The sequence below is a fragment of the Xiphophorus couchianus genome, chromosome 3 (assembly GCF_001444195.1).
Source record: "Xiphophorus couchianus chromosome 3, X_couchianus-1.0, whole genome shotgun sequence".
Taxonomy (NCBI): Eukaryota; Metazoa; Chordata; class Actinopteri; order Cyprinodontiformes; family Poeciliidae; genus Xiphophorus; species Xiphophorus couchianus.
Genome location: NC_040230.1, coordinates 11217985 through 11243929, shown reverse-complemented (window position 1 = coordinate 11243929; position 25945 = coordinate 11217985). Strand labels below are relative to the sequence as shown.

The window sequence follows — 25945 nt, the reverse complement described above, 5'->3', positions numbered from 1 at the left end:
TTTTCTATCTCCTCATCTCTCCTCTGACTGTGATTTCCCTCCAGCTATTCCTCATTTTCTTGTTTACACTTCCCACAGTTATGCCATTCTGTTAGCAAAGAAGGTTTCTTTCTCATGTTCCCCCGGTTTGCACATCAGCTGTTTTTTGTAAACATTTTGTGTATCTCTTTAATTAACCTTGCTATTGTGAAACTGAGTTTTAATCCAGGGAATCCACCTTTATTTAGAAGTCACTTAAATAGTAGAGTTTCCCTGTGTGTCATTCAATCTCAATTCTTGTGAAGCTCTCAAACGTTTGCAGATCTGTTGAAATGAAGATTCCAGCAACACATGAACAAATAAGAAACAACTTATTAGTAAAAAAAACACATTGTTGGTGACCAGAAATCCAAATTTCAACATCTGTTTTCAGGGCGAACATTGGTCCTGACCCCTTTACAGCCCATTATCACCCACATGCCTTCTGTCATCATTTATCTTTTAACTGAACTTCACCCATTATTGCAAACAACATTTTTTCACCTTTGGTAAATTTGTCATAACTTAACACAGAATAGCTGAAACCACCTGCAGATAAGACGTGAGGGGCAGGTTTAGGGGTTAGAGGCTGGACACAGTGGACAGGTATAGCAAACCTGAAATAAGAAACAGTTTGTCAGACAACTGAAAAAAAACATGGAGCAAAGAACCTGCAGAGCTTCAATAATTGTTCTTTTGGCTTTACTTCAAGGTACATGGAAAATAGTACATATCCTAAAACTGTGAAAGTGAGATTTATGTGTAGGATATTTAATTAATTTTCTGTTTCTGTAGGTTTTCTGTCTTGTGATGCTGTGGAGATTCAGCCCTCCATGAACCCAGCAGTTGTGGGGAGCACAGTGACGCTGTCGCTGAGCCCTTCTGTGACTCTGACCAGTGGAAACTGGGCGGTGGAAGAAACCTTCATCCTCACGTGGCTCGGGGAGCAGCAGGCAGTTTTCCCGGGTTACAGCGGCAGGGCCTTTGTGAACGTGACCAGCGGAGCCCTCACGCTGAGCGCCCTCACCGTCACCGACTCAGGGCTCTACCAGGTGCAGAGCGGCGACCCGCTGCTGAAGGCCAGTGTTTCTCTCACAGTTGTAGGTGAGAATATGCTGGAAGTGTTCACATTTTATGACTCCCCTTTTATATGTTTATATGTAAACTGTCTATATTTGAACCACCCAACGTGATATAAGTATTTCATAACAAAGCATTGAGGAGAAAAAGTGCTGGGGAATTTTCGTTGGAACAAGTTTCTATTGTTATGAAAACTCATTGCAGCGAATTCTTCAGAGAGAGACGGGGTTTACAGGAATTCATGTTTCTGCTTTGTGATATTTACCTGCTGTCATAAACCGGCTCATGCTCAGGTTTCATGGTGATGAGATTGTGCCCCTTGGCTAGTTTCAGTGTCAGCACTCACCCTTTCCCTTTGTGTTTCTGTGCTCTTGAACCTATACTTTCATAGATCCTGTCAAAGAATAAGTAACAAGAGAAAAACTGTCCGGGCTTGAATTTCTGAGTGAGGAAAAAAGATCTATGCACTTCAAAACTTTACTATAATTTTTCAGCTCAAAATAATATCATGTTATGGTATTTTTACTAAGATTTCTTTAGGATGAAAGTGTTTCTTTTTAACCAATAATATTTAAGATTACAGAGACAATACTTTCAACTAGAAAATTTCTGAAGAAATTTAGCCGGGGCCTGCCAAGGCGTGCCCGTCGGGTTTGGGCCCGGCGTTGTCACGCTCCAAATTGGCATCGATGCTAAAGAACGCTGCAATGTAATCAATAGCATGTGGAGAACCACAAGAACGTTAAGTAAGGTGGACGTGCACCATTCAGTATGATTTAAAATGTTGTCAAGGCTTTTATTTTGGAAGTTTTGTTAAACTTCATTTCAAAGGGCCAAACTAATCCCATGCGTAATAGTCATTGGGTTAAAATAGTTATATAATGCTCAAAACACAAGTAGCTGATGTAAAAATATTCAAGGCTTTTATTTTGAAATTTTCAGTATGCTTCATTTTAAAGTTCCGAACTAATACCATGTGTAACAGTGCTTTAGATGAAAAAGTCAAATAAAGCCAAAAAGAGCAATTACATGATGTAAAAATATTCAAGGCTTTTATTTTGAAATTTTTGTTAAGCTTCATTTCAAAGGGCCAAACTAATACCATGTGTAACAGTGCTTTGGATGAAAAAGTCAAATATAGCCAAAAAGAGCAATTACGTCATGTAAAAATATTCAAGGCTTTTATTTTGACATTTTCAGTATGCTTCAATAAGGCATTGAACAATGAGTACTTCATATATAAATTACTATACCTCTAAATATATTGTTAAAAGAAAACTAAGTTCTCAGCAAAAAGCTGCTTGTGATATTTAATTCTTGTTAGAAATTAGTAGTTAAAAAAGGCAGTTTGTGAACAAAAAGTCTTGAGCTTCAGCTACCAGCGGTTCTTTGGGCCACAACTCCTTAGAATTTTCCAAAATATGATTAAAAAATAAACACATTTTTTTAAATTAGATGTTTATTAACAAACACTGACTTTGCAATTTTTCATTTGTTTTCAATAACTGAATTTCAATATTGCTTTATTATCATAAAATAACTCATATGGACTTTTTCAAAAGTTAGATATTTTTGTTTATTGTTAAACCTACACACAAAGATAACATTTTGGTTCTTTAAAAATGAAAACAAATGTTTTGTAGGAAATATTTATAAAATATGACAACCTACATTGTTTTTTGTTATTTCAAAATGTCATGTAGCATTAGAGGCTGCAAAAAACTGGACTGAGGGCAAAAATGGCTCTTTGAAATGTAAATGTTGCAGAATTTTGCTTCTGACCAATGTCAGCAACACCAGCAGACATTTTGAACTCTTCAAATTAAAGTCTACTTAACAAATAACATCTTTACTTTCATTATTATTTTTAGGTTGATGCCGTTTCTCCTACAAAGTAAATTTGCGAACAGTTTCTCTATTTTCCTCCCACAGAACCCATTTCCAATGTGACCCTCAAAGTAAATCAAAGTGATCTGATAGAGCATCGAGCGTCAGGCCTCATCAACTGCTCCGTCTCTACTGGATCCTCTCTCTCTTTCCGCTGGATGAACGGCAGCTCTGAGGTTACAGCCGCTGACAGAGTTCAGTTCACTGACGGAAACTCCTCTCTCAATATTGTCAGCGTGAGCCGCTATGATTCGGGACCATTTAGATGTGAAGTGTTTAATCCCATCAGTAATGGGACCAGTGACTCAGTAAACTTCACTGTCAGCTGTGAGTTGGTTTATTGTTGATAGCTTTATTTCTACACAGTCAGTTGGTTTACACTGAAAAGTGCTGATTTAGAGTACATTCGTCTTCCTGCTCATTTCTTTGTCACTTCCTCAGACGGCCCGGATCACATGCGTCTCACAGTGAATGGACTGAACATCACTGCCTTCTCTGCTGGGTCCAATCTGAGCATGCTCTGTCTGGCAGAGTCCAACCCTCCTGCTCAGCTTCAGTGGGGCTTCAGGGGAAATCTTGTGAATGCTACAGGAACAATGTTGGAGCTTTTCCACGTCAGAGCGGACCAAAGTGGTCCATATTCTTGCCTGGCCTTCAACAACCGCACAAACCTATACAGCAATGTAACAACACACATCACAATATCCAGTAAGTTTCTTTTTGGATTAGTCTGAGTGAAGGGGCTTTATGCTGGGAAGAACACCTTTCAGGTAGAGCACTGTGTTTTTATAATGGACATAAATCTGCTTTTCTTAAGATTATTAAAGGAGTTCTCAAGGTCCTATATAATACACACTGGCAGTATATAATGCAACTAAACATGTTTAATTTGTTTTCTATTTATAACCTCACCAACAACATATGGTAGTCAGCTCATATTCTAAAGCCAGGAAACTATTTGAAACCTCTTCTAATCAGATTCATGAACACACCTGCTAAGAATCTCCAGGACTAAAGTCCATAGTTTATTCTGTCTTGGCAACATTAGGCCCAAAGCATGTGAATTAAAGGCATTACTGTACTAAAGGTCTTACTGTGTATCTTGAAGTGGTTGCATTTTGCAGATGATGTTCTTATTGAAAGACTGTTATTCTAAAATATTTGGGTATGTGTTTGGTTTCAGAATTCATTTTATTAGAATGTGAAGATTAGGTTGTAATGATTGCTTTTTTCCTGCTCAGGGTCTGAACGACTGCAAGCCAATGTTTTTCTTCTTCCTCTGCTGTTGTTGGCTGGATTCTTTCTGTCATTTTCAGGCAAGTTGTCAATAAATTTTTACTATAAGCCTTTAAAAATATTAACATTGTCAATTTAAAATGTGATATTGGACACGTTTTTCATTTTCAGTAAGATAATTCTTCCACCTTTAAACAAATGGAGCCTAATACAGACAATGAGATGTGCAAATGGACTTGTTACTAATTTTAGCAAAGACTTAAATGAATTAAATTTGCTAAAGTTTTTAAAATAGAAACATGACCTATGAATGATTTCCATTAGTAATTTAAGAAATAACTATAATTTTATTCTGTTTTACAGGTCATTGTGGTTACTTCAGTCTTTAAATGACTAAAAGCATCAAGAAAAGCTGCATCATCTCGATTTGTCATGTGGATAATTTATTCATAAGGAGTTGAAGGGATGGGACACATGTTTACAAATAAATGGGAAATTTTTTATTTAATCATTTAGCAAAATTTAAATAAAACAAGGTTACATATCCATCTGGTTTGTACATATTCATGATATCAATAGATTTATTCTGCTAAAATTGTTGCAGGTTTTAATAAATTTTAATGACTTTCTAGTGTCTTAGGTTTGTGTTTTCTAATTCCTCTGCTATAGATCATTTTGATAACATAACATAAATTACTCAGATATGTCATATATACATTTTTAAATTGTTAATGTTATTCTCTTTGCTTCAGAAATTTCTAATGCATCGTTGATCCTTTCCAGTTTAATCATTCTGTGAATAATAAATGTGAAAAATGTTCAATAAACCCAATTTAATATTATGTCAGGCCAAAAACAATTTGTGTGATTAACTTGGATTTCTTTTTTCTAAATACAGCCACAAATAAAAGATGATTCTTTTAAATATTTTGTGTAGTGTTTAGGGTTTTTTTTTTCTTGTGAAGAAAAACGATTATGCCAAAGTGAGTTAAACAAAAAAATAAGTTGACAGCTATGAGAAATCTAACAGAAGTGGTCTCAAACTGCAGTCCTCAAGAGACAGAGTCCTGCAACTTTTCAGTGAATTAAATTAAATGGTAAAACTGTCTCACTAGCTGACAGTAGACAAGATAACAATGACCCAACAAGGAACTCAGGTGGGTTTAAACACACAGGGAGACAATCAGAGGAAACAAGGAACAGGTGTACTCAATCAAGGGGTAGCCGGGACAATTCCTTTAAAACAAACTAAAGTTTGAGACTCTAATGTGACAAAACATAAAAAATGTCAAAGAATTTGGACAATTTCTTGATGTACCAAACTTCAAATGCTTTTTACTCACCAAAAATCCAATTTTTCTCTCTTTGCTGCTTGATAGAATGCTGTGTGCAAAATGTTTAAGGATTGCTTTAAAAAAAGCAAACTTTTGTTGTGAAACTATGTGACAAATATTGTAGAAAGTGTTTATGTGAGTGTGTTAGCACTAAAGACTAAGACATCTTAATTTTTGGTTCCCAGATGTTCAAGATCAGAGCTGGGTGGTATAATGGTGGCATTCTTTTGGATCTTGTAGCTTCACATCCTACATTTGATGCTGATGCCCAGCCACTGTACAGATGAAACTCATTTCAGCATCTCCATTCACTAATCCACTTGGAGAATCTGCCACATAAAGAAACAATTAAACAGCCAAAAAGACTTAATGAGTAAAAACACAAATTCAAAAAAACAAATCCAGAGCAGCAGGTGCATTACCAGCCACTCCTTTTGTCCCTTATTTACAGACATCAAACAGTCTTTTCAAGTCATTGCCAAGCATTGTGAGTTTGTTGGCTCTCTGTTTTCTCAAACCCCTTTGAGCCCTGTCAATATACAGAAAGAGATTTCAAGCACAAAAGACACGTCAGATGAGATACTTTAACCTTGAATCATTATTCAATGTGCAGACGACATTCCATTGAAAACAAGCTAAGTCATTCAACTTATTCGGCAAGCGTTTTATTCTAAGAGCAATGGAAAGGTCTGTTCATGGACAAATATGATATCACTGTGGGTTTGTGGTTATAGTAAACAAAGAGGAAAAACAAGTCCATTAAGGTACAGGAACAATCTGGTGACCTCTAACAAAGCCTGTCAACTTTTAATATTTTCAGCTCAGTTCTTAATTTTATTACTGGACAACTCAAATAATTTACTGTTTGAGATTTAAATAATTTAGCGTTACTTACAATTTCTTTATTAAATTTGTTTCATATTTATTTTAATTTCCTGTTTTAGCACTAATTTCATTATTAAGTTGCTTCTAAGAAAATAAGCTTAGATCTGAAGACTTTTGGCATCTTATACCATCATTCTGCATTTTGAGGCACATGACTCAAAGTGATCCCATGTGAGGCTTTGGTTCATTAAAAGTTGAAAAATCACAAACCTGAGTTTACAGTAAATGGCAGTGTTGTATAGTAACGAAGTAAAAATACTTCACTACTTTACTTAAGTATATTTTGGAGTACTTCATACTTTCCTGGAGTATGAAAATTTTTGATGACTTTCACTTTTACTTCACTATATTTCCGAACTTAATTGCGTACTTTTACTCCGATACATTTTCAATGTGTGGTTTAGTTACTCGTTACAAAAAAGCGAGAGAGAGAAACAAAGTGTTTTGATCCCACCTACTGATTAGCAAGTAGCAAGCAGGCTACCGAACAAAGTCCGTAGCCTGCTTGCCTGGGCTTGTTCATCACCACCAATAGGATACACCTTCTTCTTCTTCTTTTCTATTATGGCGGATCACAAGCAACTTTAAGGTGCATACCGCCACCTACTGTACATGAGTGTGTAGAAGCATTACTTCACATCTATTAAATTCTATTTTTTAATTTTGTATTCTTAAGATAAATAAACAATGCTTTCCTTAATTTGTGAATATCTGTTATGTTTCCTTCATTTCCTAATATACCTTTAAGATTCCATTCATGCCCCATATTTCTAACTATTCTCTTTAATTCTTCCCTTTCGAGTTCATTTGACTTACAGTTCATCAAGATGTGTTCTACATTTTCTTTCTCTCCACATCTCTCACATTTATCATTATTTTTCCTCCCTATTGTATAAAGCATGTCATTTAAGTAGGTATGACCTACTCTTAATCTACTAATTATTATTTCTTCTCTTCTGTTTCTTTCATTAATGCTTCGAATTTGAACTGACTTTTGTACTTCATATAATCTTCTTCCTTTCTTATCTTCATTCCACATTTTTTGCCATTTCTTGATTTCTTTACTTTTAATTAGGATACACCTGTTTCGCTTCTCCCATTAAACACAAAGCAAGTCTCGCAATCAGTAGCAGTCACATGGAAATTCTATCTTACAAAAACTCCCCGTCCAACTTGAAGAAACACATCGAGGCAACGTCTTATGAAATGGTTATAATCCTCCTGTTTCAGTAACTATAGCTTGGTCACTAGACACTACTGTATTGTGAAATCTTGACCATAAATGAACTTTGTTTGGCATTGTTTCAGTTCCACGCGTGGTGTATTTAGCTTAGGCCTAATGTTGACTGTAGCAGGCTACCTAGACTCCTTTGTTCAAGGGGGGACAGAAGCCATAGGATAGCAATTTAGACTAAATTTAACGAATATAGGAAAGGCATGCAAGTTCAAAACCAGGTTTACAGATGCCAATAAGCTGCATTTCCCTCCCAATTCTTTTTTCTTTTGCATAATGACCAGTTGTGTGCACCACCTACTGACTGTAGCATTGACTGATTCACTGATTTGTGAAGTAGAGTAATCGTAACAGATCTTTTTCTTCATGTTGGCCGCATTTTCTGTACTATTTATTTTTCTCATTTTCAGCACTGACCTTACTTGAAGGGAAAACTTAAGGCTTACAAAAAGGCTTTACTTTTTACTTGTACTTTTCATTACATTACTTGAGTACATCCATTTTTACAGTAATTTCCATACTTAAGTACAAGAAGTTTCAGATACTTTAAGACTTTTACTCAAGTAACATTTCAGTCAGTGACTTCGACTTTTACCAAAGTCATATTTTGGAGAGGTACTTGTACTTTTACTTGACTCTGAGATTTCAGTACTTTATACAGCACTGGCAAATGGACACTCCTACGTGAGCACCTGTAAAAACTCAGTGCATCAGGGGAAAATAAGGTGTGGCAGGCAGCGACTGTGATGTGCCACTGTGACAGAACGCTGGGAAAGCATCACGAGAGCACAGAGCAAATGTTTGCTTGTTGAAGAGCTGTGATCTAATAATATCTCCAGGTTTGGATTTATTAAAGCAGCATTCCTTACTGTTCTGGTTGGAAAAGAAGTAGTCAAGGAGTAGAATGGAGTGTCCGTTGCTGTTTTACCTAATCTTGACCACAGTAACTTTTACAGGTAAACCTGATTCATTCTTTAACGTAAATTAATGTGCAAGGATTAAAAACATCTCACTATTATTTTAGAATTTTGTTAATTTTTGAAACTGGACTATTCATTTGATTAAGGATCGCTGCACCACAAATCAAGACAAAAAAATTTGTACGATGCTTAGAAATACCGATATTAGGATTTTGAACGTTTTTTTTCCCATAACTAATTAAATATTTAATTCAATTTGACTGATTGTTTAAACTCTCTGATGTGTGTTTCTAGATCCTGTGCACAGCCAAATCATACATGCTTCTGAGAACCCCGTACCACTGGGGAACAACGTGACCATCATCAGCAACACCAACGTTACCGTGGGAACATGGACATTCAACAACAATCTGCTGGCCTTAATTTACCCTGGAGGGTTTTATTTAAGTAATGCTAAAAGTGGTAAATTAATTTTTGATTCCAACACGTCGTCTCTGACTATAATATCAGCACAACTGGCCGACTCTGGAGTGTACAAGTTAGAACAACTGGATAAGTTTTCTGTTCAGCTGTGGCTGTCGGTCCAAGGTAAGAATACTGAATATTAAATAAGACTCTTATTTAATAAGAGCCTTATTTACTCCCTGGACAATGTCATGTAATTAATGCTACAACTTTGAATGAATAGTATTTCCACAGAAGTGATTTGCAATTCAAATCATTTGTATTGACAGGGAAACATTTAGTTCTAATGTGCAAATAACACTTTGGTAATAAATAAACCAGGCAAACCAAAACACAATAACAACCATTTAAACCCCAAATGCAGTGTTTTGTCATGAGACAAGACTTCAAATAAGAGATAAATACAGCTTTTGAATAAATTATACCAAAATGATAGCAGCCTTCAGATATTCGAGACTGCTGTCAAGGTATTTTTCTCAACTTTTGTTTTTTTTTAGGACACACATGTAACAGGGAAACTGGTTAGGACTTAAGTAATTGTTTAAATATATTTTCCTGATTAATCAAATATGTTACTGAGCCAGAGCTGTGCATATGTGACAAAAGAAAAGACTCGTTTTATCTTTGTAATGAGCATACATGTAATATTATTGCTTTCTCTTTTCCTTTATTCTGTTTGCATAAACTATGTACAACAATTACATGACTAAACATTAAATGAGATCATGTTTCAAAGCTTTCTACTTTAAATAAAAGCTTTATGACTGATTGAAAAAACACAGGTTCCCAGCAAAAACAAGGTCAAAAAAGAGAAAATGTTGGTTATTTTCAAACCCCAAAAATATCAGTAACTTCACTACTTCTTAAAAATTAATCTGTAAAGACCTTTTCTATAACATAAATATTATTTCAAATAAGGTATTGCGTAATACATCAACCTCCATGATAACATTTCATCCCTAATCTCTAATGATTTTTCCATTCCAGGCATTTTTCCATCATGAGGTCATACTGCCAGGACTAAAGGTTTTGGAGGGCACTATAGGCTAAAAGGAAAATGAGAACAACCACTCAAAACTGACTTGCTATACAAAAGATTTTCTTTTTTATTTATTTAATTTCGAACAATTAGAATTTCACAATTTAACTCACTCTGAGCTTCTTATTTAGGAGATGCAGTAAATAAATTCAGTTTGAAAACAGTCTTTTGCCTTTGATTTTTGTTATATTTTAGTATTTTATCTATGTTATCAACATGCTTCAAATGTCTTACAAAATATCAACAAAACAATGTATTGCTTCTGGTTTAGCTGTCAATATTCACTATCAATATTCCAGTAACAAACAAATAATGCATTTTGACCTGTGACCATGTTTTCCTGAAGAGAAATGTAGAAAAATTAATTTCTTCAGAGAGCTGATTAACACGTCACCATCTGACCCTCCGTTGTGCCTCATAAGACTTAACAAAATAATTTGCGTAGGTTGTAAATCAGGCTGAGGCAAAAAAGTTGCAACACAAACTTAGCTAAACTATTAATCAATAACTTGCTAAGCTTATCCATATGCATTATCTGCAGTGTTTTGTTACAGTACACAGTAAAATGTCAGATGAAGCCTGATGGATGTCTTCAAGCAGAAATCAAAACTAAATAACTTTTTTTTTTCTCTCTGCAGAGCCAATTTCAAATGTGACTTTATCAGCACAAAGGACGGATCTGGTGGAGCTCAATGACACAGCAGTCTTCATCTGCTCAGTCTCCAAGGGAACGTCTTTGTCTTATGAATGGTTGGCAGGAAACTCTACAATATTAAGCCGTGCAGGTGTGCAGCTCAGCAATGGCGGTGCCAATCTTAGCATAGTCGGGCTGACCCGCTATGACCAGGGACCATACAGGTGCAATGTGTCCAATGGACTCGGATATGAAGTCAGCCCACCTGTTTATCTGAACATCAGCTGTAAGTTTCATTGAAAATAAAAATGCATGGGATCATCCTCAAGTAATTGCGACACAAACATGAAATCTTCTTTTGTTGTCTCATCAGACGGTCCAAATAATGCAACCATGACAGTCGACCCTGTAAACTACATGTACAGATCAGGATCTAACATCACACTGTCATGCTCTGTGAAGTCCAAACCCACAGCAATAGTGCAGTGGATGTTTAATGGAGTCAGCCTTAACCAGTTTGGCTTACAGCTTCACCTGCAGAATGTCAAAGAAAACAACTCAGGAACTTACAAATGTTTATTTCACAACACGGTCACAATGCTGTTCAACAGTGACAGTACAGTGATACGAGTGATGGGTAGGTTTTCTCTCTTTATTTAACTTTAGTTCATATTATATTAAGGTGCTCAGGACTAGAAGCAGGTTATGCTTTATTCTGTAAACTGGAAGTGTGTAAATTAACTAATCTGACACCAGATTAAGTTGGTTGCAGAAATAAGAACCCTGCTACTGACACAAACTTGTACTGTAAAACATGAAACTGAGGTTTGTACTCTTTAGAGATGCAAGTGGATGGTGTAGAATCCCATGTAGGTCCTAATGACTAAGGTTTCTGGGTCATGAGAAATAGCTGAAGGAATCACACTGAAACAGTCACCAGAGTCACAAGAAGACATGACTTTTAAATCCGCTGAGTCATTCGGGTCATTCTGACTTGTCATATCTGACTTGTCACATCTGACTTGTCACACCTGACTGCCCTCTGTGTTTAAAATGAGGGGGAAAAGCTGAAGTGTGTCCTGCAGAACTTGCTATCGTGTGATGGGACATCAGCTTTTGTTTATTCTTTACATTTTTTTGAACACTCCGCCCTACATTGTACTGCATCCACCACATGTTCCATTAACTGTTTTTTATTTAGGTGTTTCATCCATTAGGTTAATACAGATTTATGGTTTGAGAAGCTCCAGCATATTTTCCTTTGTACTTCAAACTAAACCAGATTTTTGTGACTGACTATAATGACGTTAAACACTTTTTACAAAGGATGTTTTCTGCCTGAGCAATTTGCTTTTGTGCTAAGCTAACATTAGCACATTTACCCTGTGATTAGATATGACTAAAATATCATTAATTCACTTCCAGTTAACCATGTAAGAACAGAACATACTGAAAATGTTATGTTGCTTCATAAACTGTGTTTTGCTTTAAACACCATAAAGTTAAGTAATTTGTGCTTTAACTCTTAACACTGCTGTTTAAGATATTTAAGCTCAATGCAGAGTGGGTCACATGACACAAACAGTGCGCATCTCTTGAGTCTTAGGTGACTGATCCTAATTTTTCCATTTTCAATTAATAAATAAATTAGCGTTACCGTTTTATCAATCAGAGAGCAATGAAAACTTTAATATAAATGCAGAAGTAGTAGTTTATAATGACAAATTGTCCAAAAACATATAGGATCATTAACTCAGTTATATGTGTGTATTCAAGCCACCTCTTTACTCCTTCTCTTACAGATCCATTATCAGCAGTGGACGTTAGTATTACTGGTAGACCAGCAATACTAGATGAGGCGTTTACTCTCCAGTGTGGAGCGACTGGACCTGTTGGCAGCATCCAGTGGTGGAAAAATGGCAGCCTAATTGCTCCTGACAATAGAACCATGTTTGGCAACAACAACAAGACTCTGACTCTTAAACCAGTCCGATTTTCTGACGGTGGACTCTACAGGTGTCACGTTTTTAATCTCGTGAGCGACATGACCAGCGGCCCCTTCGCTGTTGTAGTCAACTGTAAGAACCAGATTTTTGGTCTTTATTACTCAAGATGAATCAAATACAATTCTGTGAAAAGGTGTTTGTCTCCTTACAGATTTAATCTGTTTGTGCTATTTTAAAACAATAAATTATTCAGATATCAAACAAAGAAAATAGAAAAGGGCAGATTTCAAATGAATATTTTGTGTATCAAGGGGAAAAAAGCTGTTCAAACCAAATATAAATATAAATCTGAACACACTATCTAGTCTACTTCTGAGTGGCTCAAGAACAAAACAAAGTTCTTTAGTGGCCTAGTCAAAGTTTTGACTTAATTGTAATAGAGATGCTGTGGCATTGTCAGTAACTACAAACAGCAAATGTTTGATGGTAGTGTTGTCCAAGCTTATCAACTGGTGGCTCAACCATTTGATAAGCTTGCAAACCAATAACTTTTTCTTATCAGGCGAGGCTACATTGCATATTTATTTGGGATATCTTTATCTGATATTCAATTTATTTGATAAAACACTTAAATGTAACTAAAAATCAAAAATGGAAAAAGTATGTAAGGGGAAAAATATGTTTTCAGATGACTAGATAATAAAAATAAATATAATTTTGTAACGTAGATGCCTTCATACAGGTAACTAGATACTTGCTTTGAGAAAGGATGCTAAATGTCTATAAGTTTCACTGGCATGTTTTCAGGGTCCAGTACAGTTATTGTATTTTTTCAGATGGACCAATGATGCCAACTGTAACAGGACCAAATGTGGTGAAGTCAGGAAACACTGTTACGTTCAAGTGCTCAGCAGAATCTGTTCCACCGAGTCTCTACCAATGGCACTTCAATGGTTCTGTGGTCTCCGCCATGTCTGAGTATACAACACCTTCACTCACCGAAGAAATGAGCGGGGCATACATCTGCATGGCCTTAAACAACATCACAGGGAAGAACAGCACTGCCAGCATAATGCTTACAGTTGTTGGTGAGACTTTAAATGTTCCTATTATGCCATTATTTTACTTTATACAAAGAGATAAGATTGTTTCAGAGAATAATGGATGAAGTTTCTCAGATACTAATTTAACTGTTGGGGGCCCTGCTTTTGTTTCAGATCCAATACAAAATGTAACAGTACAAGCACAGAATGATTCCGCCATCGAGGGTAATCCACATGTTTTAACTTGCGATATAATTGGTCCGGCTGATAATATTTACTGGATGGAGAATGGTGAGCCATTATATTCGGATAACAGAACCGGTTTCTTCATGAATAACATGACAGTCAAATTTACGGCATTGAAGCGTTCTGATACCGGAAACTACCAATGTCTTGCAATTAATGCTGTGGGAAACATGACCAGTGATCCTTACAAACTGCTTGTCACCTGTACGTAAGCAAAGTTTACGTCCCATATTTTAAACTATAGTCAAACATTTAGTTGTAATTTAGTTAAATACTTTTATTTAAATTTTTTCAGATGGACCAGACACGGCAGAAACTATTGGACCCAATGTTGCCAAGACAGGAGACAATGTTACACTCACATGCTGGGCAGATTCAGCTCCCCTGAGTCTCTACCAATGGCACTTCAATGGTGTTTTGGTCTCCAACATGTCTGAGTATATGACACCTTCTCTCACTGAAGAAATGAGCGGGGAGTACACCTGTACTGCCATCAACAGCATCTCTGGAAAAAACAGCACTGCCAGCATAATGCTTAAAGTTATTGGTGAGATTTAGATTGATATTTTATCTTCTGTTTTTCTTGGGAAGAAAAGCAACCGACAAGAACTCTAACAACTGTGAATTTTGTTGTTTTTATTTAGCTCCAATACAAAACGTTCAAGTCGAAGCTCAGATGAATCTCGCAGTTGAAGGTCATCCTTATAATTTAACCTGCAGTGTAAACGGAGCTGTTGACAATATTTATTGGATGAGAAATGGTGAAAAACTGAATTCAGACAACAGAACTATGATCTTCATGGAAAATATGACAATGAGTTTCATGAGCATGCAGCGTAATGATGCTGGAAACTACACATGCATGGCTGCTAATGCTGTAGGAAACATGACCAGCAAACCCTTCATGCTCCTTGTCAACTGTAAGTAAAACATGATGATGACGACAACAAGCTCTTTTGTCATCCTAAAGTTGTCAACAACTAAGATTAATGTTTTCAGATGGACCAGAGATGCCAGTCATCACGGGACCAACAGCAGTAAAGACAGGGGACAATGCCACACTCAGATGCCACGCAAAGTCGGTTCCCCCAAGTCTCTACCAATGGCACTTCAATGGTTCTCTGGTCTCCATCATGTCAGAGTATATGACACCTCCTCTCACTGAAGAGAAGAGTGTAAAGTATACGTGTACGGCCTTCAACAACGTCACTGAAAAAACCAGCACTGCCAGCATAACAATCACAATTATTGGTAAGATGACGTAGATGCAGGTTATGTAAAACATGATTTGATCAACGTCATTAAACAAGGAGGACTAAGGCCAGTTTTTAACTAATTTATGTCCTGTTTCCTTTTCAGCACCAATTAAAAATGTACAAATAGATACACCAACATCGGATGCTTTGGAAGGTTACTCGTATAATTTAACATGCAATGTAACTGAAACTGTGGATAATATTTACTGGATGAAAAATGGTGAACAATTGCATCCAGACAGCAGCACTGTTTTCTCTATGGACAACAAGACAGTCATGTTTATGCCAGTGGATCGTTATGATGCTGGAGACTATGAATGCATGGCTATGAATGCTGTTGGAAACCTGACAAGCAGTGCTTACATGCTTCTGGTCAACTGTAAGTGGAATACTTAAATTTATATATTTATGTACTGACAATGTCTATTCTATTGTGCATGATGCAGAGTTGTCCTGCCTTACATTATATCTAACTAAAACTGTATTTTTTGGTCAGTTAGAATCACAAATAATGTTTCTATTTGCTAAATGTCTGAAAAACAGGAGAGAAAAGACTTTTGCTTACAGAACTGAGCTAAAAAGTAACAAAAACATTTTAGGTGTAAGTTAGGGTTAAAAAAGGTTTTGTAATATTGTCAACACTTTATCACACATTAAAAATTGGGGGAAAAAAAGAAATTTACAATGCGACTGTTGATGTTTTGCAGTTGGACCAGATAAACCCAAAATTGATGGGCCGAATTTTGGGGAAGAAGGACGAAACGCGGTCTTCAACTGTTCTGCCGCATCGATGCCTCCCAGCACCTACAGTTGGTGGTTTAATGACTCCATGATGGCCGATACCTCTGAGTTCACAGCTGGGCCTCTATCTTTCAACATGAGTGGCTTATATACATGTATGGCCCACAATAGTGTGACAGGAAAGAACAGCACAACCTCGACAATGCTCACCGTTATAGGTATTAAATCCTGAATTAAAGTGTAAAATAACAAAATTTACATTTTAACATAATTTATTCAAATATAACAATGTTGACTATGATGCTAAAGCCCTATATAACTCCTAACCTCTTTTTTCCCCCTATTTTGTACTTACAGAAGCAATAAATTCAGTGATGATTCAAAGCAATTCGACTCCAATAAGCAATGAAAACTTTACCCTCACATGTCACGTTGTTGGGCCCTATGACGCCCTCTACTGGATGAAAGATGACATGAAGCTCAACCTGAATGCCTCCGACCCAGCCTCATCCATGTACATTACTGAAGAGAAGGTTCTGCACTTCACCCCACTGACAACACAGAGTAACGGGACATATCAGTGTGTCGCTACCAACAGGGCTGCTAATCATACGAGTCCACAGTACAAACTTCTTGTAAACTGTAAGTATCACAGAAAGCTGACTGTTTTATATTTTTTTAGAAAATGTGAATTGTTTTCAATGTTGAATCATGAACAACTTTAGTCTGGTATTGTTGCCAATACAAGGATATAACCTTTTATCTCTAAAACAGACTTAATTATTTAAGGAATATTTTCAACAAGGTGTCAGAAATCCTCCTGTGAGACTTTGGTCCATATAAAGAAGATAGTAATAGCGGTAACTTGGGGACAGGGGAAGACCAGTTTGAGATAATTTAGCTTTTTTGACAGTGCATCATCCTGCTGGAAGTAGCCATAAGGATATACTGTGGTCTTTAAAGGATGAACACAGACAGCAAAAATATACCTCGGATTTTAATGACGCTCAAATGATAAAAAATGTTGTGTCAATGCTCCACTTCCCAACTTTGCTTTCACTTTTTTAAATTAAATTCCAACCCTAGAATCTAAATGTTGAATGATCCATTTTTAAGAATGGATCTGTTTCCAAAACACTAAATGTGTGAATAGTTTTGCGTTCTTAGCTAAAAGAACCAGAATGCTTTATTGTTATTGCACAGAAGCACAACAAAATTTCAGGAGTATCTGTGTGGTCTTCTGCTTCAAGGTCTGATGTGTTGTGCGTTTAGAAAAGATATTTTAAATACTTTACATAACTAGTATTTTGCATATTTATATATGTTTTTCGTTAGAGCGTCTCTATCATTTTAAACTGCCCAGCCTGCCGTGACATCAACAAAGATTTTTTCCCCTGTAATTTGAAAATAATCCTTATAGATCAGATATTTGTGAAGTACTCAGACTAAGTACTGAGTACTTAATCTGAGTAAGTTACTTCAATCCCTTCTCTACCTTGCTATGATGCTCAGCTGGAACCAAGTATAGATGCTTAAAATCTTTTGAGTTGCTACCTTGTGGTTTTGACTGATTTACGTTTAGCGTGTGAACAGGTATGCCTAACATATTGGCCATATTTGAGTTGGAAAAGGGTAATTTAAAGTTACTTTGGGGATTTTGTTTCAAAAAACTAACCTACAGTATTAACGTATTTAACATATTATTTATTTTTGCAGATGGTCCTTTGAATATAAACATTTCTGGTCCAGAGTCAGCAAAAGATGGCGCCTCTGTGTCTCTGACATGCACTACTGAGTCTTACCCGGAGTGTGACTTCCACTGGTTCTTAAATAATCAATCATCCCCTCTTAAGAACGGATCTGTTTTCAGTTTCACTGCAACTAGAGGACCAGCAGCGAAATACATATGCATCGCAACAAACCCAGTGACAAACATCACAATGAAGCAAACTAAAGATTTTACTATTCAAGGTGAGTAAGTCTTACAGGCCCAACCTCCTTAAACCGTTTTGTCAAGGTAGTGTCAACAGTCTTGGTGGGAAAGGCTTTAAAGCCAATTTTTTCTGAGAATGACGCAGGATTTTTTTAAAATTAAAATACTTTGCAGAAACTTTATTCTTAAAGACTTCACTATAAATTATAACCTTGATATATAGATGCTTAGATACTTATCAAAAAGCAGTGTCAAAGAAATGTGAAAAATGTATAATTATTTAATATTTTTTACAATCTAGTAACATTTCTGTTTAATTCTCTTTTTTATCAGATCATGCCTCTGCAAACCACATCACAAACAAAGGAGCTGTGCTGCTCATGGGTTTGTTTTCTGTCCTTGTTCACCTGCTTCTCCTTTGAGTCCTGGCTGACAGAAAACTTGCTCCTGCTACAGCCTTCAACAACAATCTCACAATGTTACTACTGAAATGACACAACAATCTCTATGTTTGGGTTAAAATTGAATAATCTATGTGGTTCTCCTGTTCTATCACTGTTGTTAATTTTGTTATTGGCTTGTACCATGTACAAACATAGTACAAGGCATATCTGTACTGCTTTGCAATAATAGTCATGAGTGTCATTTTTTTAAATAGCCTGCAAATCCTGCAGTACAAATTACAGATTCTTCACATTTTATACCTGACCTTTTCCTTAGATAACCAATTAATCATTAATTAATTATCATATTTAATTTAAGACATTGTTATTACACACTTATTTGCTGCTTTTTACTTGCTAATCAACAAAATAAACAGAAACATTGATTATAGAGACTTTATTGAAGAGGTTATAACAACGTTGTGGTAACATGATCAGTCTGTCTGCAAAATGTAATCAGCACTTTGTTTAAAATGTAAAATATGTATGCATAAAAAAAATTAAAAGATTACATAATAGTAATAAAGTATGTATTATTACATGCCACAGGGAGGCATCGTTGCTCAGAGAGGGCTAGATTGATGTTGGTGTTTTTGTTGCTTCGAATTGCACCTACTCGGGTTCTTGCATATCTTCTTGCACTGGTCCCCTAGTTTTTACAACAAATAAATGAATAGAGAAAAAAAAGTAATTTATTTGTGGGATATTTAAAATCATGCACTTTATTTTGTGTTTATACAAAACTGTGAGGAACTCACATTGTCCACGGTCGTACTGGCAAATTGTTTTTTCTGACCCGTTTCCTGTTGCAGCAGTTGGAGGGGAAAAGAAGAAAGGTGAACGGATTAGGCTAACATACTTTCTTTATTTGTAGTATCAGTCTTCAATAATAGACTTGTCTCACTTTTACAGCGACAGTTTCTTTTCTTGGGATTTTTGGCGTGGGTTGAACGTGAAGTTATCTTATGGAGTCCATCAGCAAATACTGTAACAAATAAAAATGCAAAGTAAAGTAAAAGAGAAATTGAGTTTTATAATTACTGACTTGTTTGGAAAAAAAATCAACTCTCCATACCATCAGTATTTGGCCCATCAACCAGCGACTCTTCCTTAATCTTAGAAAGACCTAGGAAGAGAAAAGATATCTATAAAGTAAAAATAAAGCATCAAAACATCTCACAAGAACACAACCAACATTTGAAAGGACTATAAATTTACATATACAGTATAAAGATACAGCACCTTGGCCATAGTCAATCAGAATGAGCAATCCAAGCCCAAGCAGCAAAATCTGTTGTGGTCCCATGTTGTTGTGAAGTCAGGATCGTCAGTTTGTTCAGTAAAAGAAATCCGGCTCTTGCTCTTAACTACAGTTTCAGGAAGGCAAATAAGACCCACAGCTGGCTCCTTATAAAGGTTGGTGTTTGTGTCTGAAATCACATCCGCAGCACATTCATCCCCAGCCAGCAGGACGAAGCCTGTCCCACCCATCATTTTTTGAGAAGGGACGTGAACACTTGCCAAGAAATCTTATCTGGTTTGAGTAATAGCTTGTAGCTGTGAGAAAATAGCAGCTTAAACTGACCTGAAATACGAAACCTTGGAATTTGTTCATTAAAAGATTAACCTGTGATCATATTACTTTTGATCTTTGGGTGTTGAAATCATTGATTATAAATTACATTAGTGTGTGCTCATCTTACTTGTTTATTTTTGAGACTTGCTTTCAAAAGTCATGAAAATATAATCTGCTTTAGGATACAACTTAAATTTGATCATGGTTTCAGATCCAGCAGTCACCATGTCGGTTGACTGAAGTCGGCCGATGGATTAAACGCTGTCATGTAAATCTGACACGGACTTACTGTTATTGAAGTATTGAATTCAAGCTTATGCTTCATTTAATCAGTTAGAATTTCAATAATTTTAGCATTATTTTACAGTGTGAAATAAAATTGTCCTTGATTTCTTTCTATATCTGGTTATGTTTTGCTGTTATATCAAAAGACATTGGTTAACATTTTCAGCCAAAGTTATTAAAACCTGTTGGGGAGGTTTTAAAGGACCCCTGTTCTGGACTTCTGGGTCACTTTAATGCATAAACATGTTTTAAACTGAACCACACAACTAAACTTTTGGCTGTTGCTCACGGTGACTATCCAGCTGAAAGGTGAACCTCGGCCATAGTCCCTACTCCTTTGTACACTGCAAGTGTTTTTCCATGTTCCCCTGTATTCTGTGCAGTTTTCCTTTCACTTCTGAAGAAAAGCCTCAACACTGCATGACATTTCCACCAGTTCGCCCTAAATACGGTGTTTTGTTACTGTAATGTTTATATTTGATCTCTCTATTCCCAACTGGATCTTCACAGGTGAACCATTATGTCTTGTTGATTTGCAGTTGTCCCATGCTCCATTTTCAGAGGATTGAACGGAGCTCTATTAAGTTTTTAAACTTGAGATATTATTTAACCCTTCTTTCAACTTTCTACAACTTTCTCCCTGACCTGTTCAGTTTGTTCTCTAATGTTCTGTAAAAGAAATTTGGAGGACTTTATGGAAAAACTGGATTAATAATGAGATTCAATTACAAATGGATGCTATTAGTGTTCATAAGATCACTAATGTAGAAAAAACAAAACAAAAAAAAAAAAACAGTTGCACTGGATTTCATATGTGGGTAAAACATAAATGGCCCTTGCCATCCAGTACATATGAAACATTTTTGGCATTTGTGCAAAATGTCAAAAGAATGAAGTTTATAGTGTGGATTTTTGAGATATGTAGCTAACAGAGCATAAATTGCTCGTTTTCAGAAATGTAAATATCTCTTTAAAACCGTGTCCTGGGAAAAGAACAAACCTGTGCAAGCAAAAGTGTTTAGTCATGTGTGTACTCTTGCTGAACCTAATGGTTAGCAATCAATCTTAAAGACATTAAAATGTACTGCAGCTTTGCTTCAGTAGCAGAATGTCAGTTTCAACAAAAAGGGATCAGATAAAATCAGTCAGCTGACACTGAAACCGTTTTGTTTGGAAATTTAATGCATTTCTTTCATCACTTGCAGTTTCTCATCCTTGACCATCTCAAGTTTCCGTGGCACCTTGCTTATCCAAGCGGCTCCCAAGCATCATAGTATGAAGTAAAGCATCTTAAACGGCTGAGTGAGCCATTATGTTGCAGAAAAGTTCAAATTTGAAGCACAAGCAACTAGATGAGTCTAATACATTTATGATCACAAGAAATACACAGCCACTAACATGGAACTCTACTGCCATTACAATATGTGAGGAGAAAAAGGTATAAAGGCAAAGAGGTAATGTGACATGATGTAAAATAAACTGACTGGTAAACTATTCGCCACATAGACAAAAACAACTTTTTGTTCATTGGACTTAACATACACAAAAGGAAAATAAAATCACAGTAAAGATACAGACATTTTTAAAGCATTGTCTGATTTTGCATCATGAATGATGGTTGTTTTCCAGTTTGTTTCTAGAAACTTTCATCAAGATTCTTGGTTCACCATGAAGAAAAGCCATCTTCAATGCTTCGTATACCACCTCAGCTTTTCCTACCACAAAGAGCAAAATCAAATCAAAAAATAAAATAAAATAAAACCAACCCATAGAAATTACTGATACAAAGAAACAATAGGTCAAGTGAGAGGGTTCGCTGTTTCTAGCATGCACGCAAACTCTGGCACAAATCTGACGGCTTTCAAACCATTTTCCAACTGGGCATTGATCCAGTTCCTTCAGAAAGGCAGTGTAGTAGTGAAATATTTAATTCATTAATCCCTCAGAAAATTTGCAAGTTCACGGAGCAAAAGGATGAGATGTGCAACACTTATTCGTAGACAAGGTTTTTTCAATTACTCTGCAGTGTAATGTTTTGACCTGAAGAATGAATTCCAATGGAAAGTTGACACATAATTCTAATGTCTTATCAGAGAAATTGAGGTTGTGAATTTATCAGATTTTCTTTTACCAGTGCTGTGTGGAGATGCCTTCATCATGTTCATCTGTGTATTTTGTAACAGTGAAAATTATAAATTTCATGCAAAGAAAACCTAAAAGAGATGGAATACGAAGCTATAGGGGTCAAGAAGGACACTGTCTCTCTATAATACAACACATCTCATCTTTGTATCGTAAACACAAAAAAAAACCTTATGGTCCGCTTATCAATAACAGTGGTCACCAACCCTGGTTATAGAGATCTGGTTTATACAGATTAAACGATGCTCTTAGCCCTTATAATTAGCTGATTCTATCCAACATCCAAAGCCTTATAAAGCTGAGGGCAGTGCTCTCTGAAAACAGGGACGAAGACCACTGTGGTAGTGTACGCTTCTAAGCCGGATACTCAGTTCTCTGCTGGTTTGTCTAACAGAGACTTGATTTGAGCATGAAGGGGTTCACACACAGCCTGGTATCCATGAGCAGTCAGGTGAAGGTAGTCATACATATCCTGATGGGAGATGCTTCCATCCGAAAGGACAAAACCTGGATCCACGTTAAAGAAGGAGGCGTGGGACAGAGACGATAAGGCATCCTGGACTAGCTTGTTCACCTCAGCGTTTCGCTGTCGTAGAGGGTTTGGCATTCTACCTCTGGGAAGTACACCCTGCAAAAAAGACGGTGTAATTTCCTGAGCAACTTTAGATACATAGATATATAGACTTATTATATTTACATGTCAAGAAGTCTGAACGAAAGTTGCATCTATACACAGCATTAATTTCCACTTCAAACAAATACATGTTCAAAGTACAACAATGATATCCAGACAACTAATACAACTGTCACATAACATTTCAACTATGTAGGAGAGTGTTTTCATGTCTTAAAATGACAGTGTATTAAAAAAAATTAAATGTTTACACACCGCCTATCTAGTCTGACTGTAGTTGGTTCTATTCTGCAAAGAAGAATCAGAAAAAATTACACTCCACAGACGTACGGAAACGTAGAAATATATCCTGAATACTTGCAAGGGGTTTACACATATGCTGGACACCCTTTTAGATTTAATTGTAAAAGACTTTAGGAACCACACTGTTTTATGCTTCCTCTTCGCATTGGTGTGCTGCTTTGGGTTGGTCAATCACCTAAAATTTCCAAAAAATACACTAAAGTCTGTGGTTGTAATGTGACAAAATGTAGAAACGTTCATGATGTATGAATACTCTTGCAACACACTGCCCTTGAGTACATATAACATGGGAGACCTAAAAGTTTAAAAGGCTGTGAAGCATGCATTCTCTTGACATATTCTCAACTCCCTCTCCAAAACAAGTCCAGTGTTAAGCCACACTGTCTCCAGGAAACTAATGTTTTCAATAATTGAGAAAGCTGAGATGTGACTAAAAAGGTGACATAACTTTATAGTTTGATGGTTGTGTGAACTTCATTTGTTTCTTTTCTCCAGACATGAAGGTAAGTTGATTAAACACCTCTTAAAAGGCATTTATCTGGACAAACTTACAAGTACAAGCGTGTGGGCGTTGGGGAGCTTGTTGTGGATGAGTTGGACAATCTCCATGATTCCACTGGCAATCTGTTCAGCTGTGTGACCGTGATTGTTCGTGCCAACCCACAGCACCACGACCTGGAGCAACAAAAAAGAGACAGAAAACAAAAGGCTGAGCACATGCCACTGATAGTCTGGCGTCATTGTACCTGGAGGTTGGAAATGGAGCACAAGCAGTCTTTTGTGAGCAAAAACAAGCAAGCTCATGTTTTCTATATCTGGCAGGGTTCTCAACCTTTGGGCTGATGTTATCCAGTTCGCCATTGCTCAGTCTCCACAGCACATGCTGCGTTGCATCTCCACCGATTCCGAAGTTAAGGCAATGGAGAGGAGAGAACAGCTGCCGCCATATCTGTAGAAAACATATGGGAATTTATCAAAATAGACTTGCCTTTTTTTTTCTTTTACTTTATGTATCTTGGCTTACAGTTATATCAGGCACACAAGTTTAGAAACTTTCATTTTAAGGTGCTAAAATGACCACTAAATATAGTGTGCTCATAAATAGCAGCTTTGTAATACGTAAAAGAAAATTTTGGGGCAGGTTCAAACAAATTAAATGAGCTTAAATGAACAATTTTTATATAAATTGTCATTTTTCAGGTTTTTACTTCAGCTGTTTATCAATGAGGGTTCTTCTCCGGCCTTGGGTTTGTCTTCTTTAGAATAAACACTGCTTTGTCTAGAGAAATCAGGTGATTGGTTAAAGCCCTGCAGAATCTACAACTTCTTCACATGAAAAGGTCTATTATATCACTGTTTACAATGACACTCTCTTTTGACACATTGTCCATTTGTACTTTAATCTTTGCATAGTAAGATGTATTAAATTTGTCTTAATCTGACAGAATAGTCTTTCATGTTTCTGCTATACTATGAATAAGCACTTGTTATCTACAGCTACAGTAAGGTAGACATGTCATGGGATCCTGCATTCAAGTGTGTTTCTTTTCCTACAGTGTTCTCTTTCTCTATTTAATTGATCCGTTTTGTTTTAATTTCACTACAAAAACAAGTGAGCACACAAGCATTCAGCGCAATTACACATTTTTGAAATTCTAATTTAAGGTAGAACTGTGGATGAATGTGTCCTGTGATGTTACCCCAAACTGATGCATGAGCTGAACAAGAGAGTCTCCCACAAACACGACATCTGGCTCTCTCTCTTTGCACTCAGAAACAAAGCGGACGTGCTACAAGGAGAAAATAGATTTATAATTCGTTTACTCATACAACCGTCAAAGTTATGCAAACTATAAATGATAAAACACAAACAAACAAAAAAAACAAGAGCAAAATTGCATAAGTGGTTTGGGAGTTTGAGGATAATTGCTTGGAATAAGACTGGAGTAATGGATGAAAAATCTCAGCAGATTAACTAGTAGATAATTGGAATCCAGCATTGGTAAATGATAGCATTTTCCTTTATTTAGATTATTTTATATGCATATAATCGAAATAAACAAGTAACTCAATCCTCACGATGGTCGCGTTGTCACATACCTGAGACATCCACCGTCCATCTCCCTGACTGTCTTCACAGGGAGTGGGTGTGGCGGCTGGGTTTGAGGCTTCTGCGCTCATATTTTTGGTTTTTACCTTTCTTACAACGCGGGCACGTAGCGTTTTGTTTCTGTTTGGTCAACACAACGCACGCCAGTCAGCTAAGCGCCAACCGCTGTATGCTACAGAAATCTATGGAGGCTGACAGAATTAGCCACAACAGCTAGCCTACTTGGTAGAGTACTAACAGATGCAGCTTAAAACATAAAAGGTCAGGCACTGAATATGTAAAAAGGCTGTTGTGTGCAGAATGGAGTGCGCAAGAGTTTTAAATAACCCTTACATTCAGAAATAATGATTTAAAATTGCTAACATTAAATAAAAAATATCGATATCTTCCAGTTCCGTTACAGGAAGTCAATTTTTACTGTGTGTGCCTGAACCATTGTCCCCAAAGAGCGACAACATCAATATTTCCACGCATTTTCTATTTTAATTTTAATAGTACGGTCAAGAAGTGTTTTGAGTTTAATACTGGCATGGAGTTTGTTAAAAATTAGCAAAA

General features: G+C 36.4%; 3 protein-coding genes across 3 annotated transcripts; 2 read left to right on the top strand and 1 right to left on the bottom strand.

Annotated features, from left to right (window-relative positions):
- The first annotated feature begins 826 nt into the window (after positions 1-826).
- LOC114142222 (carcinoembryonic antigen-related cell adhesion molecule 1-like) lies at positions 827-4400 on the top strand. Its single transcript, XM_028013367.1, has 5 exons — positions 827-1122; positions 3031-3312; positions 3427-3693; positions 4227-4301; positions 4393-4400. The coding sequence occupies exons 1-5, from the start codon at positions 852-854 to the stop codon at positions 4398-4400; spliced, it is 903 nt and encodes a 300-aa protein (XP_027869168.1). The 5' UTR covers positions 827-851.
- Positions 4401-8366: 3966 nt separating this feature from the next.
- On the top strand, positions 8367-18831 carry LOC114141793 (hemicentin-1-like). Its single transcript, XM_028012618.1, has 15 exons — positions 8367-8630; positions 8889-9182; positions 10737-11018; positions 11106-11369; positions 12535-12810; positions 13515-13766; positions 13896-14171; positions 14263-14514; positions 14612-14887; positions 14967-15218; positions 15327-15602; positions 15931-16182; positions 16322-16606; positions 17681-17935; positions 18231-18831. Exons 1-15 carry the CDS (start codon positions 8579-8581, stop codon positions 18317-18319), a joined length of 3633 nt encoding a protein of 1210 aa, XP_027868419.1. The 5' UTR covers positions 8367-8578; the 3' UTR covers positions 18320-18831.
- A 2531-nt stretch (positions 18832-21362) lies between these two features.
- pafah1b3 (platelet-activating factor acetylhydrolase, isoform Ib, gamma subunit) lies at positions 21363-25800 on the bottom strand. The gene is made up of 5 exons (XM_028012622.1): positions 25381-25800; positions 24981-25070; positions 24113-24229; positions 23833-23955; positions 21363-22971 (listed from the first exon to the last, which is right to left on the bottom strand). Exons 1-5 carry the CDS (start codon positions 25459-25461, stop codon positions 22711-22713), a joined length of 672 nt encoding a protein of 223 aa, XP_027868423.1. The 5' UTR covers positions 25462-25800; the 3' UTR covers positions 21363-22710.
- Between the last annotated feature and the right edge of the window lie 145 nt (positions 25801-25945).